The 19,463-nt window shown below is 47.6% G+C and overlaps 1 protein-coding gene across 4 annotated transcripts in view; it reads right to left on the bottom strand.

The window, feature by feature from the left end:
• Positions 1–19,463, bottom strand: part of SMOC1 (SPARC related modular calcium binding 1) — a 135,146-nt gene that overhangs the window by 18,084 nt on the left and 97,599 nt on the right. For 2 of the 4 annotated variants that reach the window (XM_032482275.1, XM_032482276.1), the window contains exons 6-9: positions 19,140–19,229; positions 17,078–17,158; positions 993–1,185; positions 361–443 (exon numbers count right to left, since the gene is read on the bottom strand). In XM_032482275.1, coding sequence (XP_032338166.1) covers positions 361–443; positions 993–1,185; positions 17,078–17,158; positions 19,140–19,229 — 447 coding nt within the window. The remainder of the gene's footprint in view (positions 1–360; positions 444–992; positions 1,186–17,077; positions 17,159–19,139; positions 19,230–19,463) is intronic. The other 2 variants (XM_032482277.1, XM_032482278.1) reach the window with 1 other exon arrangement.

Here is a 19,463-nt window from a genome sequence, read left to right as displayed (position 1 = left end):
ATCTTCTCTTTGAAGCCCTAGGGAAAAGCGTCCATGGCTCCCAGAACATTGTCCCAGTCACCCTAGGACAGAGAAAGAATTACAGAGTTGCCAGTCATTTTAACCCAATGACTACATTTTAAAGATAAAAAGGTAAGAACAAGGGGGAGAAACAGTATGCTCAAGAGTGCACTGGACTAATTAGAGACAAATCCCTGACTGGATATGGATCCCACGGCTCCTGCAATGCCTGCCCAGCATCCCCGTGCCATCTGACAGATGGGGAAACAGACCCAGTGGAGGGCGCTGCTTCTGTAAGATTAGGGGGTGGAGGAAAAGAAAGAGGTGACAGCGCCAGCAAGGGGCAGTGTCATCTCCCACCTGGCAGCTCCCTGTCCTTGAAGGGGTCGTCCACCTCCGCACTCTTGGCCCTGGCGTCGCTCTCACAACTGGGCATCACGTAGCTGGGAAGAGAGAGATACGAGGATGACGAGGGGTTGGGAGCTGAGCCGACTTCAGCTCCTACTACCAGTGATGATCTGTGAGGTCCCTAAGCCTAATGTCCCTGGGACAGCAGCAAAATATCTCCTACACTGTCCAGCAGCTGCAGGACGATCCCAGCATCAGCATCCCCAAGGAGACATGTTCAGTGTTATCCTTTGAGTGTAACAACGCCACCTTATGTCTGCATGGACGATCGTTTTGATCCACAGAACCTAGTGACTCCAGCAGGGAAATAACCTTCTTACTGGTGAATTGAGGTTCAGAGAGGTTGCCTACTTTTCCAAGGTCACCCAGCTAGGAAGGGCCAGACCTGTGACCAGAATCCAGGATCCAGGTTTCTCTACCAGAATCTCATCTGCCCATGGGCAGAAATGTTGTTCCCCTAGGCCCTCAACTCCCACCAGGCTGGGAAGAGAAAGCCGGGAGATGCCAGTTGCCAGCCTGACAGGAAGCTGGTTCTCCTGCCCCAGGGTCCACCTGAGGGGCAGGATGGGCTCTGGGGGGCTTACCGTGTGGAGGTTCCGGGCAGCGGGCGCCCCGTGTCCACCAGCACACACCAGCAGTAGCCAGTGGACTGGTGGCACTGTACTGGCTTATAGAGCCCCCCAGGGGCACACTCGGGGATGACGATGCCCTCCCGAGGATTCTGCCGCGCCTCTTCCAGGGCACTCTGCCTCTCCTGGTCACACGAGTGGACTTTCTCTGCAAGAGAAGACGCAGCCTGTGGGGACTCTCACTCCTGTGACGTCATTGCTGTCTTCCCTGCCAGGACCCGGGACCTGGTCAGGCCCCCAAGAAGCTGATGGCTGGCCGGTGAATCACAGTGGGGAGCTGTGTCCCCTACACCAAGGGCTGAAGGCCCAGAACCTCCCTGCGGCCCTCTCACCACCAGGCTGCACCAGCATTCACACCCAGTGGGTTCCAGCAGCCGCAAGGCAGTCAGGGACTGCAGGGCCACTCCTCATCAGAGCAGTTCTGCCCCAGGGGTGGAATCTCCTGGCTGTTTTCAGAGTGGCTCCTGCTGATGCACTGTCTCCTGGCTCTGGAGAGGAGGCTGCAGGAGCCTGGCTGCCCTGCCAGCTGACAGCTGATGCAGGAATGCCTGTGCGTGTGGATGCTCTCCCAAGCCCAGACACAGCGGGACAGAGCCACGGCCTCTGGCCTCCAGGCGGGGGATGCTAAGAGTCCAGGAAGAGCAGAATCAAGGCCCAACCCCACCCCTTCCTGGCCTCCAGCAGGGCTGAACAAAGTAGGCTGAATGTACCTGAGCTGATTACACAACACTGCTTCCCTCCAGTGGGAGGCAGAACCAGGCCCACAGGAAGGTGTCTGCACTCAGAGGACTCAGGAACATGTCAGGGTGTCTGAATAGCCAAACCTGGTGTTCCTGGAGTCAGACCCAGGCTGAGGCAGTGCCTGGTGCCCGGAGGCCTCAGACCCACACGGCCCCTGACCAGCCAGCCTGCCTGACTTCCCTTTCTTGTTCTTTTGTTGATTTTGTGTTTTGCTTTTTAGTTATTAAAAATAAATAATCTTGGGTTTCTTTATTTGTTATAAAGAAAAATTTGAAAAACCCCTGATCATCCCACCAGAGTTAAACACTGCCTTCCCCGGACCTTTTCTTTCACACATACACACAGATGCACTACCTACTTGGGTTTCTTTTAACAATGAAAGGGACTACATCATAAACCTGTGCAGTCACTTTTTTATCTGCTTGTTTATCTATCTATTTATTTTATTATCACTTTACTTCTTTCATGAACAATATTCCACAACTTTCCTCTTGAAGAAGACAGGAATTGTCTCGAGCATCCTGTGAAGTTTTCCCAGCATGTTATGGAAATACCATTCTTAGAGCCGGGAGTTCGGTACCAGCAACCAGGAGACTCAATTCTGCTCATTAGACAACAGCACAAATGATGAAATAACAGAAGCTCAGCTCTGAAGGAGCCAAACCCTTTGAAATAACAGCTCCATTAATGATATACGTATGAACTGGACAGATGTTTAAACAGACGAGAGGTGTACACAGAGACGCAAAGAGCTCAACACCGTCTTAGAGGGAAGTTAGAGGATGGGGAAGCGATTCTTTGCCTCACGCTTAGGAAAAATGTCTCCCTGGAGGGAGAGGGACTATTCCCTTAAGGGCATAAAAATATCTGAGGGTCAGGAGGCAGGTATATACAGCATATTCACTATCAAGATACAATTCTGAATCTGGACAATGGGAAAAAAAGAACTATTGTTTTCATAATGCAAACACAGCAAAACTAAACAGAATCTCCTTGACTAGAGGAACAGGAGTTTAAAACATTTGACTGACACTAGACTCAGGATTCTGAACCCAGTTATAACCACCACCAGAACAGCCCCTAGAGGAAGCTTAAGAAAGAGACACAGATAGGTAAGAGGGGGGCCTGGGGGGCACCCGGCCTGAAGACCTAGAATTTTGAGTTGAGCCCCTGGCTGGGATGGAGCGGTGGCACCTTCCAGGGGAAAACACAAGAGGTTTTTAATAGCTCTCCCAACCCCAAGTTGGTAACCTTATTTTTCTACCTCGTATTTCATGCTGCAAAAAAAGGCGACAGAGGAGCAAAACCAAAGGAAAATGGCTTTTTACTGGCACCACGGCCGTGTAACAACCTCTGACAGAGGCTTTAAATTAAGATCCTCGAGGCCAACATGCTAAAGCTATAAATCAGATGGAAAGTGAGATGCGAAGAGAGGGTGGAGAGAGCCTCCCGGGGACAGAGCAAATGGGGAACCTGACTTCACTCCGTCGGGGATCCGGACACTGCGGAAGTGGGGAGGGGAGCCAGACAAGAAGGGGGGATCCCGTGGTTTGGGGGCTGTCGACAGATTTCTGGAAGTCCCTGAAGGCCATTCTGAACTGTTTGTAGGCCTGCTTCCATAGAGGCTGCACGAAGTTCCATGGAGAATACGAACCATACCAAGGATGACGCTCACTAATCTGGAAAAACCAGGGCTAGCGTGGAATTAGAGAAAAGGCTAAGTGCAGGGGCTGTTACCTTTTTATTCATTTGTTTGTTTGCTTGCTTACTACTTTACAACAATCTCTGCAAGTCCAGGTGTCCCTCCGAGAAAGAGCCAGGAAAGGTTTAGAATCATAGCACTAAACGTTTGTGAAGTCAGCACAGAGAACTTGTCTTCCAACAGAGAGAAAATCTCCAATAAAACCCTCTTTATACTAAGAACAGTCAAAGCAAATATTCACTGAGTAGTATGTGCCAGGCAACAGACTAAAGGCTTTACTTGCTTAAACTCTCTGTCCGTTTGAAGTGGGCACCATTATTCGGCCTATTTTGTAGACAAGGAAGCTGAGCTGGGGAGGGATTCATGAATTTTCTCAAGTTCACTCAACCTGGAGAGAGGAGGGCTGGGGCTCCCTCCAGTCAAGGGCTTCTGACAGTCAAGCCTGTCTTGCTGAACTCTAGACATAAGTTACTGGCTTTAATTACTTGCTCTCGGGGGAAAATACATTTATTTTTATGGTGTGAGGATTTTCCAAGCCAGTCACCTTGCAGACTACCCCAAATCTGCAGCATTCAAAAGCAAATGTATCAAAACACATACTTGCCCATTCGACACAGCCCCGCTTCTTCTGAACCGGTGTTTGTCAGCTTAAGCACACTACAAATTCCGTACCTACGTACTTTCCCCTGTCTGCCTTGGAACTGGGACGCTTAAAACCCAGCTTGTAACTCACCCACCTTTACAGACAGGCACATGAATAAAATAGCTAACAGCTCTCTGAGTGTTCACCGTGTGTCCAGCTCGGTACTGGGCACTGGTGTTAATTCACTTCAAACTCATCACAAGCCTCTGAGGGAGGTGTTATCATCAACCTCACTGAGCAGACTGGCTGTGTGCTTTCCTTAGGGAAGTGGCAGAGCCTGGATTCCAACCTGCTCCCAGGCAGTCTGCTCCCGGGACTTGGTCTTCACCACTCTTCAATATCAGCTCTCACTGCCCTGTGCTAATCTGATTTTTATTCTAACCTATGGTTTCTCTTACTCGGTGTGGTAGATCATTACAAAATGGTACAGTGACTCACACGTCCCTGTATTCATGCCGTTGTGTAGAACCCTCCCGCTGACTCTGACTTGCTTTGAACAATGGAAAGGACGAAGGGGATACTGTGTGACTTCCAGACCCAGATCAGTGATTTTCCAGAGGTCATGTAAATACTAATCAATACATACCAAGAGGCATAAGCTCATTCTACATGAAGACCCAGAAGCCAGTCCCATCCTTATGGCCATTGTCACCCTCTGCCCTTCTCAGTCACTTCCCCAATGAATCTTAAAATTCACAACTATCAGTTTTTCCAGATACCAAGAAGTCACCTTCCAGAATGCAAGCCAGCAATCTATTTCCAGGATCTCTTCATGACCATTGGTTCAGAGAGGAAGCTCCTCAGACGTGGATACTCACTGTTCTAAAACTTTCAACCTCTGCTTAGGAAAGTTCAGGGAAAGACGACAGGCTTAGCAGGTCTGGCCTGATAACTACAAGAATGAGCTGGGAGCATCTGTAAACACATGGAAGACATAAACAGTGGGGAAGAGAGAACAATCAGGGCTGTCCAGCAAGGCACAGGACTACATAACCACACATTCTTACACACTCAGGCATACCCACCCCCTATAATCCTATCCCAAGACGGTGCAGAGAAATCAGGAGAGCTGGTTCACTCCCCACCCGGAAATGGGTGGTTTAAGTTTCAATCACAAACATTCAACTGCCTAAGAGAAGAAACACAACAGAAAGGTAGCCTGTGGAAGAAATGAGAACATGGTCCAGACACTGCCACCGGAAAGCACACAGCCCTCTCTACTACCGATCACACAGCCCCAGAGCAAAGCAGGACTGAAGTCGGGTGAGAGTGAGCAAGGAGGGGGACAGGAGAGAGAAAGACCAGGATAAACCAGACAACACAAACCCGTCTGCAGGCCCAGGGCACGGGTTCTTCGGTGTCCAGCCAAGACAGGAGGAGCATGGAGAACGCCCTGTCTGCTACAGCGGCCCCTGCCTTGCACCTCTCAATTACCCGTGGTAATTAGGAGCGAAGGAGAGGGTGGCCAACCTCAATTCTCAGCTAATCCCCAATCTTGATTTTAGCCCACAGTTTATCCTTTTGTCCTGGGAACCTTTTCTCTTTTATCATCTTTTTATTTTTTTTCTTCTTTCCTTTAAAAAAACAAAAACAAAAATGTTCAACAAATATAAACATCAGAAGATTCGAGTTTCAGGTCCTTGGGCTGGTCTTTATTTCTGGTTGCTGCGTTCCAGGGGGGGGAAGCTGCTGAAGGAAGGTTCAGACAAAAGCTGGGACGTTGGGTAACCCAATACCCAAGTGAGCAGGGAATGGTAAGCCAGTCACATCTTGAACTCTTTGGAGAAGGAACAGGGGGATCTTATGGTGATGGAGGCTAGGGGAGATGGGAGAAGAGAGTAGGCAGTCGTCAGAGAAGATGAGTAGCAGCCAGAGTTCTCCAGAGAAACAGAACTAATTCAAGATATATACAAATAGAGGTCCTGGGTTCAATCCCCAGTACCACCACTAACAAAGATATATATAAATATAGATGGATATGGATACGGACTTACACATACGGAGAGAAATATTTTAAGGAATTGGCTCTAGGCCAGCAAGCTGGAAATTCAGGTACAAATGACGGTGCAGTCTTGAGTTCACAATCAATGGGTCAGGCCAGCAGGCTGGAAACTCAGGCAGGATTTCTACATTACAGTCTGGAGGAAGAATTCCTTCTTCTTCAGGAAATTTCAGGTTTTGCTCTTAAGGCTTCAGTTGATTAGATGAGGCCCACCCACATCCTGGAAGGTCATCTGCTTTACTCAGAGTCAATTGATTATAAAAGTGAATCACATCTAAAATAATACCTTGGCAGCAACGTCTAGACTAGTGTTTGACTGAGCTGGGGACTGTAACCTAGCCAAATTGGCTCCTAAAATTAACCACCCCAAGATCTTTATGAAAAATGAGACCAAGAAAAAACTCAGATCTTACAGAAAACCACACACAGAAAAGCTGAGGAGAGTTACAGGCCATAGAAACGTGTATTGGGAAGATGCCTTGATGAATGAGGCAATCGTCCCAACAAAGAACCAGAAGTCCTCTCCTGAGTGGACACTCTGCTGGTAATTAAGGGCACCTGCTCAGGCTGTTCTGACTGGCGTTGCTTATACTGCAGAAAACATGAGTGAGATGCTGATAGGGCTGAGGACAAGGTCCTGAGAGAGGAGGGTGCCCTGGAGTCTCAGACCTAACACGGGGTCCTGGGTAACACATGAGACTAGGGCTCACCAAGAGGATGCAAAAGGGGTCAGGGGCCTTCCTGGACCCAGGCTGTCACACAGGCTGGTACTGGGTGTGTGCTGGCACCACGGTGGGCTCTGGGAGGTCAGAGAAGTTCTGTGAGACATAGTAAGAAAGAAGAATGAACCCAATCTAAAAATGGGCAGAAGACCTAAACAAGCATTTCTCCAGTGAAGACATAAGAATGGCCAATAGACATATGAAAAAATGCTCAATATCACTATTATCAGAGGAATACAAATAAAAACTACAATGAGGTATTGCCTCACACCAGTTAGAATGGCCATCATCCAAAAGTCCAAGAACGATAAATGCTGGAGAGGGCATGGAGAAAAGGGAACCCTCCTACACTGCTGGTGGGAATGTAGTTTGGTGCAGCCATTATGGAAAACGGTATGGAGATTCCTCAAAATACTAAAAATAGACTTAGTATACGACCCAGCAATCCCACTTCCGGGTATATATCTGTAAGGAACTCTAAATCGAAAAGATACATGCACCCCAATTTTCATAGCAGCACTATATACAATAGCTAAGACATGGAAACAACCTAAATGTCCACTGACAGATGACTGGATAAATAAGCTGTGGTATACATATACAATGAAATACTACTCAGCCATAAAAAAGAATAAAATAATGCTATTTGCAGCAACATGGATGGACCTAGAGATTGTTATTCTGAGTGAAGTAGGCCAGAAAGAGAAAGAAAAATACCATATGATAGGTGGTATCTAAAAAAACAAAAAAGGGACACTATGAACTCATCTACAAAACAGAAACAGACTCACAGACTTAGTAAACAATCTTATGGTTACTGGGGAAAGGGGGAGGGAGGGGATAAATTTGGGGGTTTGCAATTATATTAGCCACTATATATAAAAATAGATTTTTTAAAAAGTTTCTTTTGTATAGCACAGGGAACTATGTTCAATGTCTTATAATAACTTTTAATGGAAAAAATATGAAAATGAATATATGTATGTATATGCATGACTGGGATATTGTGCTGTACACCAGAGACAGACACATTGTAATTGACTGTACTTCAATTAAAAAAAAAGAAAGAAAGAAAGAGGAATTAGCCACAAGATCTTAACCTACCCTCATTCCAGGCCTCTTCTATCCTCGAAGCTTTCCCTGGGGGCCCCACTTAGATGGAAGCCTCCCTTTGCTGAGTCAGAGTGTTTGTTTCCCTCCTGGACCCCTGGCCTTTGGCACCAGGACTTAATGAGACTGCAGGCTCCTGAAAGCAAGGACTCTGCCGCATCCTTCCTGATCCTTCCCCACACCCATCCCTGGCCCCCAGCACCTCACTCAACCATGGAGTCTCGGGTACATAGAATTCATAGAGTATTTAGTCCAAGAAACGCTCTATTGCTTGAATCCCTGCTGTGCCATCCCCAGCCACAGGATTCTGCTCTAGCCTGACACTTCGGAGATGGGACCACTCAATGCTGAGTCAATGCCAAGTAGAGGGTGGCGGGGAGGATGAGACCACAGAGGCTGAAAAAAGAAGATCTGTCCCTTTGACTCATCCTGGGAAATGCCACACTCAACCCTCAGACCACCAAGCACTAGATTTTCTTGGGGGAAAAAAATCAATGAAAGGTTACCCGCCTGAAAAACAAAAGGAGCTTATCTATGTTTTGTTGCAAAAGGAATCATCCCACTGGGCCAAGAATATTAAGGAAAACACTAGTGTTGTGTCACCTACAATTACCCTGAAACCCTTTCAAATACCTCACACCCACCTAGCCTCTTATCAAAAATGAATGAAATGTTGAAGGATAACCCAAAATAACAAGCCGTGTGTTAAAAACAGGCTTTCTGAAATCACAACATGAAATTCCAGAGGCATAAGAAATCGCATGGTTCCTGCCGCAGGAGTCTCTGGGTTGGCATGTGAGTGGTGTGTGCTGTTGCAAGAGTTGCAGGGACTCTGGCCGAGGAAGGGGCTACAGGAACAAAAGGAGGGACCGGAGGGACCTGGCTTGAAGGCACTGACTTTCCTGTTTTTCAAGGGCTGGCCCAGGGACTGAAGATGTGGTCTCCAGGGAGGAGATGCTGTGGAGTCCACGATCCTGGGGGGCGATTTGCAGGACATCACTGAGCAGTCTTTTTGTTCATTTAGCCACTCAGGGTTCAGCCCCTATCCCCGAAGGACCATTTTTCTGCCCTTCCATCACGCCTGGCACTGAGTTGTCACTTGGCCATTGCCAATCCCCAAGTCTGAGAGTCATCCAGGGACTCCAAGAACCCCCTGAAGAGGACGGGAACCCACAGGACCATTGCTCAGGGCTCCCTTTGGAACAGAAAGTAGGCCTAGAAAAGGAGAAGCCCTGTCAGGGAAAGGAAGATGCAGGTGCCCTGACACACAGAACAAAGTCAATGCTTGAAATTGTGATAAGGTGTGAATCAAGTAGGGGTGAAGGCAGAGAGGACAGACACAGAATATGCACAAATTTAAAACGGTCACCTCTTCCACTAGAATGGGTTTCTCCATCCAGTTTAATCTAAAGGCCCTTTGCCCCATAGAGTAGGCAGCCAAATGACATGCACAAAATAACATCATCGCCCAGCCGTAACTTACAAAGGGAACTTGGACCAGTTCTCTGGAGGAGGGCAAGAGAAGAGATGCTGTTCAGCTCTGGTCCAGAGGAGAAATGAGGATGGTATAAAACCTCAGCAGGGTGGCTGTTGCCAAACACAAGCGGGAACTCCAACAGTCCGAGGGAAGACATTCTAGGAACAAGAGTATCATTGATACCTGGGCTTCCTCTCCAAGGCTGAAAGCAAGAGTGAGTGCCCAGCACTCCTGTTCCCACACACTCCGGCCCAGGCCTGGCATGTGGAGGGTTCTGTCACTGCTCATGGAAGTCAGCAGCAGTGGGAACAGAGGCAGAAGCGCATGGTGGTCAAGGGCATGGGCTCAGGGTCAGATGGACCAGCTTCTACCTCTGTTCACTCTGTGACCTGGGGCGGTGGACTTGTCTGCTCTCTAAGCCCCAGGTGCCTTACTTGCAAAAGCAGGACAACAACAGCACAGGCCGCACAGGGTGTTTGTGAGGATGAAACGCAATTGTACATGTAAAGCATTTAAGTTGGCGCCATAGTTAGTTGACAAATGGTAGATTATTAGCTGGTCTCAGGGAGCAGTGTCCTCAGCACACGTGGAGTAACCCTGGCCTTCCTGACCCATCCCTGTGAATGACCAGTCTCCTATGTGGACCACAGGGTCTGACCAAGGGCGGGGTGGTGGGCACCTCCTGCTCCAGGTCCAGGCAATAAGGGGCACACTGTCTGTAGTTTATGTAAAAAAATGATCGTATAACTAAGAATCAGTCTACTTTCTATGATCACCATGCCAGCAACTCCAAACAATGTCTGTGGCAGAATACTCCTCCCCTCTGGGGTGGGCGGCACCAGCACCCTCTTCCATTGGCACACCACTGTCCGATGGTTCTGTTTCTTCCCTCCGCACGTGACGGCTCTGACGGGCCTGTGGCCCTGGACAAGGCCCTTACCTGTCTGGGCCCCTCTCCTTCGTCTGAAACAAAGCTGTGCTGCTAGATGACACGGCTCCCATGGCCCCAACCTAACAACTAGACAGGATCAGGTGCACTTCCTCGCGGCTCAGGGGACTGATCCAACTCAGCCTCCCCCGTCCCAGGGGAGCCCGAGCACCGGGAAGCAGCTGAGTGAGGGGGCGAGGCTGCCGGGGTCCTTCAGGTCCTCCCTTGTACCTTGTCCCCCCTACCCTCTTGGTCACGCTGTGTTCCAACCTGCTTTTGGCCCAGAGGCCCTCCTTCCAGAACAAGACGAACAATGCCTGCCCCACGTCCTGGGTGCACCCACTCACAGGAGTGTTTGCAGCAGGCTCTGTAAATAGGGCATGGTGCTGGGATGAAGTGTGGTGGCTGAGGGGGTGTGAGGGAAAATTACAAACCAACCAACGGGTCTACATAACTTCTCTCTGGGGAACCTAAAATGGCCATTCACGGCTCACCATTGTCTGAAGCAGTGACCTCTTCCTTCCACACAGAGACTGAGAAATGGAGGAAAACAAGATAAAAATTCGACAGAAGATAGTTCCTTTAAAATGGATTGTCCCAATATAGTATATAGGCATTTTTAAAAAACTTTTCCCCCAAAGCATCACTGACTCACATCCACTCAAATTTTATAAAAGCCTCCATCTCTACTGACTCATGCCATTAAGGGAGCTCATATGACCCTTCCACCAAAAAGAGTACGGAACACTTCACAGGGGTTCTACCGTGACAAGTACCGAGAAGTGGCAAGCTGTCTGCTTCCCAGTTCTTCTCAGTAACTTTGTTGACTTTGACCTGACAAGCTCTGTCCCTTAAGGACCAGAGCTAGCAAATGCAAATTCAGGCAAGAAGGGAGGAGGGGTCAGAGGCCAAGGGGGAGATGGAAGAGACTTTCCAATTTGTCAAATAAAGTGTCATAACTTGACCCTTCATTCCCCAAAACAGTAATGTTGCACGTATGAGTGTGTTATTAAGATATATACCCTGCCTACTTCCAAAGCCATTTTACAAATATACACAGAACGAGGACCCTTAGACAAAAGCAGCTGACTTCTAGCAAGTTGGAAGGACCCAATTGCAATACCTTCGATTCCAGTTTTTTAGCAGCCGAGGCCAAAAGGAAAACATTGGGACATAATGGTTTTTGCTATCAACATGAAAAAGCATACAAACTCATCTACAGAAATACAATCTTTGCTGGTGGAGCCAGTTCCAGAGGCCGGATCATACCCCCACACCACTCCTACCCACCACTGCTGCACCTCCGTGCTCCCAGAAGACAATGTGGGGTGAAGGAGCAAGGCCCCTGGGAAGGCTACTTATAAAGCAAGGTTAAAAAGACTGCGGGGCTAGGCTCCCTGGGGCCTCCAAATGTGTTACGGCTCCTCTTGGCAAAGGGAAAACTGGAGAAAGGCCTGTGTTGCCAGGGAGAAAGCCATAGGAATGGCCACACATCCCCGGCCCCGGTTCCATTCTACTGGCCATGATGGGCCAAGACACCTGCATAAGATAGATGGGCAGACATCCAGAAGGCCGCTTATAGAAATAAACATCAAGAATTTGTTTTTATATAGATATTTTAAATGCACACGAGCCCAGACCCATCCGCGGCTGCTAACGTTAGTGGATTACTCATTCTTCCTTCCAAGCACGTCATGTGCGAGGTTCCAGGTGGCTGTGGGGTATTTGCTTACAACGGCTACTGCTGGTTTCCCTGAGAACTGTTTATTTTTCCAGGCCTCAGGTCATTACATCACCCCGCGGTTTCTGGGCAGGCCAAGAGCGCTGGTTAGGGGGTGGGGGATCCACCCAGGAGGGGCTGTTGCCTCTGTGACCCCAAATCCTAGTCCTGGCTGCAGCCATCCCGGCAGGAGCATCCAGGTAAGGGAGGAGTAATCCAAAACGTGCCTAACGGGCCCCAAGCAGACCGAGAAGAGCACCGTGCTGACACCAGCAGGTCAGGACAGGATGCTGTAAACAGCTTTCTTTTGGTGTGGATGGGGAGCGAGGCAAACACTCTCACATACAAGGGACACACTGCCGTGGCAGTACTTATTTTCCGCCTTATGTCCTGGCTGACGGCTTGTCTCCAGGGAGCAGAACTACCACCAGCTACTGCATTCACAGATGAACAGAAGGAAGGTCTGCCCGGCAAGGAGGCCAGGAAGGAAAGGCACCATCCTTTTGGATTTAAGCCCCAGTGCCAGGTTCTGAAATCTCATCAGATCGTGAAAGAAATTAACTAGAAAAGATGGAGATAAAGGAAAGAAAGAGAAGGGAAGCCAAAAGGCGCCACCAGAGGCCACAAGGGGGGCAGAGGGAAAGGGCCTTCTGACGTTCCTTGAGGGCATTGTTTGCACAAAGAATAAAGGTTCACGGACCACATTTCCTGAGAGATAGTATTTTCCCGGAGGAGAAGGCACAGAACTTTGTCCTACAGAAAAAAGAAAAAAAAGACTTTTATAAATCACAGCTGGAGGAAAGTGTCTGCCTATAGTAGAATTAGAAACAGTAAGATACAAATTAAGAATGAGACGAAGCCTTATTTTTGTCATTTCCCTAATCTTTTTACTCTATTCTGTAAGATACAGATGATTATAATTTTTTACAATTCTAGTTATGCTAAGAAATGCCTTCCTTGGTCACTAGCTCCTGATAAAAAAAAAAAACTCAGCAAGAGTTTCTGTTTTCTTATAAAAGCAGAACAAGAGTCTCGGGCCAACACTCGAAGAGCAGAAGATGCCCGCCCTCCAACTGTAGGGTGTTCGCCACCAGGTGTGTTGTCTCCCTGGTCACAGCAGGAACTCCCGGTGCAATGGAGGTGAGAAGTTGAAAAGGCAAACCTGCTGACGCTGACCCTGCCGGGTACTCAGAAGGCAACACTGACCACGATGAACACATGACAAAGCCTTAAAAACAAGGACCAAAACCTCCAGGAGGAGGGAAGGAGACAGGATAAATCTGCAGGCATGTGTGTCATGTTATTGCAAAACTTCAGCTGCCCAGTGGAACCTTTCCAATGTCAACAGTCCTCAGGCCAGAAAACAAACCTGGCGTCACAGGGTCTGAGTGTGAAAGAAGGATGTTTGGGGTGTAAAAGAAACTGGGATGGCCTTTTTGCCTCTGAGAGAGAGCTGAGAAGAGCTCTCACCCCGCCGGCTCTCAGAGTCTACTCCAGCCTCCCCAGAGGAGGAGGCGGCAGCTTTTCTGGACCCAGAACATTCCGTCAGACTCTAATGGCAACCACCCCAGAGGCCTGACCCACAGGCTCCAGTCCGTACCAGAGCTGGCTACCCAGGCTCAAGTTACCATTCAAAGTATATCTGACTTCTCATCGAACCCAGTGAGATCATGTGAAAAGTGGCTAGCACAATGCATAAAGATATTCCATCGAATTTTTTTAAAAAAATAATTAATGTGTACCTACTATGTGTCAGGCATTTGAGATAGGTTGCTGAATTCTCAGAAAAAATCCAGCAAGGCTCTAATGACTTTAACAAATAACTAAGGAGACCAAGGCTCAGGGTAGTTCATAAATTTCCCAAGGTCTCCCAGCCTCTCAGTGGGAGGCCAGCATCAGAAGCCAGGTCTATAGGTTTGCATGATACCAAAGCCTGTGCTTTTGCCACTACATGGTTTATTTCTTCCATATACAAAAGATTCCCTACCCCCCGCCTATGAAAGCCAAGCCTTGGGATGCTTCCTTGGCAACCCAGTTGTGAGAGCGTGCACAGAACAGGACGGCAAGGCATGACGATTGTATGAGGTGGAAAGTGCCACGTGAGCTGCCTAAAGAGCTCTGTGCTATGCAGGCTTCCCGGGGGTACGTCAGGAAGCACTGCAGGAGGCACAGCCCCTGTGTCTATGAAAAGGGCCCAAAACGTGAGAAAGACACTCCTCTACACACACTCCCACCCAAATGCATCTATTTCAATACCAGGGGCTAGCAAACTTTTTTTCCATAAAGGATCAGATCATATTTTAGGTTTTGCAGGCGAGACGGTCTCTGTCACGATTATGCAGCTTGACCGTTGAAGTACAGAAACAGCCATAGACAGTATGTCCATGAATGGATCTGGCTGTGTTCCAATAAAACTTTATTTGCAAAAACAGGCAAGTGGTCATTTACCAACCCCTGTTATGTGCCTATGTGTTTTCATGTCCCTCACACATAATTACATCAAAAAGATTGACAGGCACTCAGTCAGTATTACCACTTGATCATGATGGAGAAAACCCCTAATTTATTAGAATATGCCTATGGTAGTGATCTCTGATAATGATCCCTGGCCTCGGTTTCTCCCAGGGGACCTTTAGCTCTCCCCAGCTATCCTGTCCTAGACGCCAGCCTTTCAGACATAACTTGGTACTGCCAACCAGGGAAAAGTAAAGGTGGCTGGGTCCCTCCAACAAAAGGAATGTGGTTGTACCTGCCTGGAAATAATTTCTCAAAATGACCCCATATTCACCCAAGTGGAAACTAGACAAGGGAAGAAGAAACAGAAAGCGGAAGGACCTGAGTGGAAGCAAATGTCATCACACTTGACATCGCCACTGGACTCGACACAGAGATTCTCGCCCACGAAGAGAGGCGCTCTGTCCCCAAAGAGAAATTGTTTTCTCTAGCCCCTCCACTTACTAGCTGTGACCCAGGACAAGTTACTTCCTCTCTCTCAGCCTGAGGACAAGATGAGGACAATAAGCTCTGTAAAATGGTGACAGTAACAATACTTACAGAGTTCTGGTGACGCTCAATGAGAAAACGCATAGCTGACACAGACCAGCTGTGATGATGCTGATGATTCTGACTTTACTGATGATGATTCTTCTCCTCCATCCTTCCCCAAAGTAATCAAACACACTGAACTAGATTCTCTAATAAATATAATAGGCAAGAAAGCCCTTGCCTTCACAGAGCATGACCCAGGTAGAAAAATTAACCACTGGTAGGTGAAGAAATTCATGAAAGTAATTGCTCAGTTGTCAAATGAGTGTTTCAGGGAAAAAGTGCTGAATAATTTCAGAGAGAACTCACCCTCCTATCCATCCCTTGGTCACCGAATGAGAATTGAGCCTCATACAGAGGCTTTGCAGACTTACCAGGAGCTCAGGAAATGCGGGGACCTTTTGCAGATGTCACTTCCAGATACTCAGGCACCCAAACTCTTTCTCTTTGATTTATCACATTTGCCTAACAGTGAGGGGGGAGTGGAGGAAGGTTCTAAGAAGCAGCTTCCTAATGGATGCTTTTTGCTTAGGGTGACAGTCATAAATTCTTTCCTGATTGAAAAATTCTCACCACAAGCATTATCGTAAATATTCCCATTTTTCCTACCATTAATGATGATACCAACAAATACAATTGTACTTACAATTTATTATGCACTCACTGTTTATCACTCAGCCAGGCACTGGTTAAGTACCATACAGACATTAACTCAGTTAACCTTTACTCACTGTTCTTTAAGGGAGAGATCATGATCCCAGTTGAGGACTGAGGCTCCTGGGGACAGGGTGGGGGCAGGGAGGAGAGGTGGCTTTGATTTGACTGGGTCACTCATTAAGTGTTGGAGCCAAGAGTGAACCCAGCTTTTGCTGATTCCAAAACCAGTGCTTTAACCAGGCACTGTTCTATCAAAGACTCTGGCCCATGGGAATTTACGTGGTTTCCTTCCCACCTCATCACCCCACACCTCCCCCAGCTTTTATCAAACAGAGAACCAGACACATGCTGAGGTACTGACAAGCTCAAGTCACAGAGAAAATCAACCAGTGCTGCGTGGATTCATCTCATGGTCTAAACCATTCCACACACTCTGGTCCCCACCACACTTAGGACAGAGCGGGTATACCATACAGATAAACCGAAAGTGGACCAAAGACAGCACACTCCTTAATTAATGGTCATGCAAAACTCTGCCCACTAGTTGAAGAGAATGTATCTTTAGTTTACAGTCCTCGCTATCTATCAGGAAAAGATGATATGGCTAAATCCAACAACCAGACATAAATATGCCAAGCGGCATATCTCTCAGTGAAGTCTGAGGCTGAAAGAAGGATGACTTCCCCCAACCCCGACAGAGATACAGATTGGGTCTGTTAATACATCTTCTTGTTGAAGGACAGCTGGTCTTTGTTGACAGTAAATGAACTTCATCAACTTTGGTCTTCATTGATGGTAAATGAACTCTACAATTAAATCCTACAAATCTAATCACTCTTCAGAAGTTACCACCTTTCCACAAGGGGTTCAGCCAGTACCAAAACCTGAACACTCACAAGACCCTCAAAAGAGCAGACCAGAAAAGACATAATTGTAAGTGGCTATTTAGAACCTTAAAAACACATAGAACCAAGGCTCTTAAGATTTCAAGTCCAACTTCTCTATGTCCAGCTATTCTTCTTTCAAATTCTTCTGCATGGTATATAGAAAGTGAATTAAAATATACAATCAAAATTTTTTTGGCTAAGAGGATCAGCTACTCATGAAAGCTGATCCCAGAGCACTTACTTGAAGACAAAGTTGGAAGGGATCTCACTCATCTCATTTTACAGCTGTTGAAGAAACTGAAGACCAAACTGGTTAAATGACTTGCCCAAGCCCACACAGCGGTGGCAACCGTGTGGCAACCATGGACAGGGCAGGTGTGCACGTGATCCAAGGGAGGACATTTACCTGAATTTCTTACATTAGTGGTGTTCAGTTTGGAGTCCTTGATTACCAAGTGCTTAATCCATAGAGTGGGAGCTGTGATTTCTGGGGGAAAAAAAAGGAGAGAGAAAATAAAGTCTGGGCAAAGAGAATATATAACTTGGAGTGTAACCTCCAGACTTTTTAATAGCTTTTTAAAAAGACTGAGGCATCTAAACTTGAGCTATCTCCCTCATTCCATGCCCACTTTGTCCCAACGTCCTCATGCTTTCTCACTATGGAAGCCCCTCTCTCCATCAGCTCATAGGAGCCAACCAGGGCCTCCTATACTGGGAGGCAGAGTGGTCCGAGTCTGGAGGCACTGAGCCACTCCATCCAGGAATAAAAATATTATCCCAGGAGGTGAGGAGCACGGGCCAAGCCAAGTCTCTCTCAGCTGCTTCCCTGGAGGAAGATTTAAAGGGGATAAATCAACAAATGAACGCCAAACAAACCACAGAGACCATTTTGGAGGAAACAGCTGAGCCACAACAGATTTTAGCTTGCCGAGACTCGGCTCCACATGGGAGAGAGAGTAATGGGTCTAATGCGTGTTTCCATCCCCTTTCTAACGGTTCCTCATTGAACAGTCTGAATTCCTCCATCCAGTGAGCTCCAGGGGGTCTCCATGCTCTCCAGGGCTTGGGTCACCCAGTGAACAGGTGCTGTGGAAATCTGACAGTGACCCTGAACACACTGTAGAATGACAAGATATTCAGGGAGAGTGTCTGGAAGATCTTCCAAGCTGATATGGTCTCCATTCCCCAACCAATCTTCCCAGGTCCCAGACTTGCCAATGATCTAGGACATTTGTACATCACAGAAACATTTGACCTTCTAGGCATGAACACACATAAGTTCCACTACGTGACCAGCTGCAAAGGCTATCTCATATTTCTATCTAGAACCAAGCCTGGGTGAGGGACGTCCTTAGCCACAGTACCAACCAGTGGCATCATTTCTTCTTACTCCTCTGTCTCACTGTCCAGTCTTATGATCCGAGGCTGGATGTACTCGGCTGGAAGCTACTAAAGGGTTGTTGTATATTGCACTGAGCACTAAACCTTATTGTTAGACTTTCTAGAAACTGCACCCTGCCAAGCTTCCCGCTCCTCCTCTTAGAACTGGGATACAGACTCCTAGTAGCTGAAACTCTAATCGAAGGCAGCCTCTTGTACCAGACTCCTTCTGCCTGCTCCTCACACCTCTCGCGATACCAGCCTTCCTCGTACCGCCAAACACCACTATTTCTCTTGACCTAGAGTTTCTCGTCTCCCGAATGTCTTGACTCAACTCTCAAGGTCCCTACAACTTAGCCAAACCAGTTCCGCTCAGCAGTCTCTTTCCCCTACTTTTGTCACTATACCCTGTGTCCACCATACTCTTTCCTTTTTCCACGCCAGTCCCCCGGTCAGGAACTCCTGATTCCTGCCCCCGCATTTCCAAGATCCAGCTCAAGTTCTCTCTGTTCACACACTCTTTTCCCACACCATTGTGGTCCCTTTCTTCCATAAATGTCTCTTACAAAAAAAAACAAAAAACAAAAAACTGAGACCATATAATCTCATATGTAAAGCTCTCCAATAGCTGCTGCTCTCTTGAGAGCAAAGGCTTCCATCTCATCTGTGTCTCCTTCATCCCCCAGAGGCCTCGCACAATGCTGGGCACAGAGCACTCCAGGAACTTGTAAGTGCTGATTTGTTTAGAATAGGGATGCTGCCGGCCTGACTGTCTCTCTCAGCCATGGCTCCTTGGTCTTGGCAGCTTGCAGGGTCCATCCAGGCTCTGTTATTGTTGGCCACGAGCAGCCAGGCAGGAAGCCTGGTGAGAACAGAGGCCTTTTCCAGAAGTGGAGAGTGTACTAGTTCCTGGGAGGGTTTGCATTTTTTAAAAGGTTAAAACAACCCAGCTAAAACTGGGGAAAATTTGAAATTAAAAAAGAAAAAAATAATAATAGTAAAGCTTACACAAACATCTGAAGGAAATACCTTCCCCAAAGCTGAAAACGGGTGGGAGAATTCGAATCTGAAGTAATAGAAAAGCTTACCATCTCCATCGAACACCGGCTGCGTCTCCATCGTGGGTGTCGGCTTAGACCCGTCATCTGAATTGAGGGTTAAAAAGAATCGAAAAGAGACTACCATTATTGAGGTAAATACTATCTACTCTCCAGCACTGTTGAATGGTTGGGGTTTGCACATGGCCCGGCCAAGTCCCAAGGAACAGACCGAAGAGAAAGAAAAGAAAGAAGAAAGGAACAAGAAGGAAGAGAGAATCACAGAGAGACACCAACAGTAAGACAAACCCAGGTGTGTGCTCGCCACTCCACGGAAGGGAGCCAAGTTGTCATGGCTCCGGAGGACTCATCACT

This window comes from Camelus ferus, chromosome 6 (genome assembly GCF_009834535.1).
Source record: "Camelus ferus isolate YT-003-E chromosome 6, BCGSAC_Cfer_1.0, whole genome shotgun sequence".
Taxonomy (NCBI): Eukaryota; Metazoa; Chordata; class Mammalia; order Artiodactyla; family Camelidae; genus Camelus; species Camelus ferus.
Note: the sequence above shows the minus strand (reverse complement) of the source record. Positions and strands in the feature narration are given on the sequence as shown.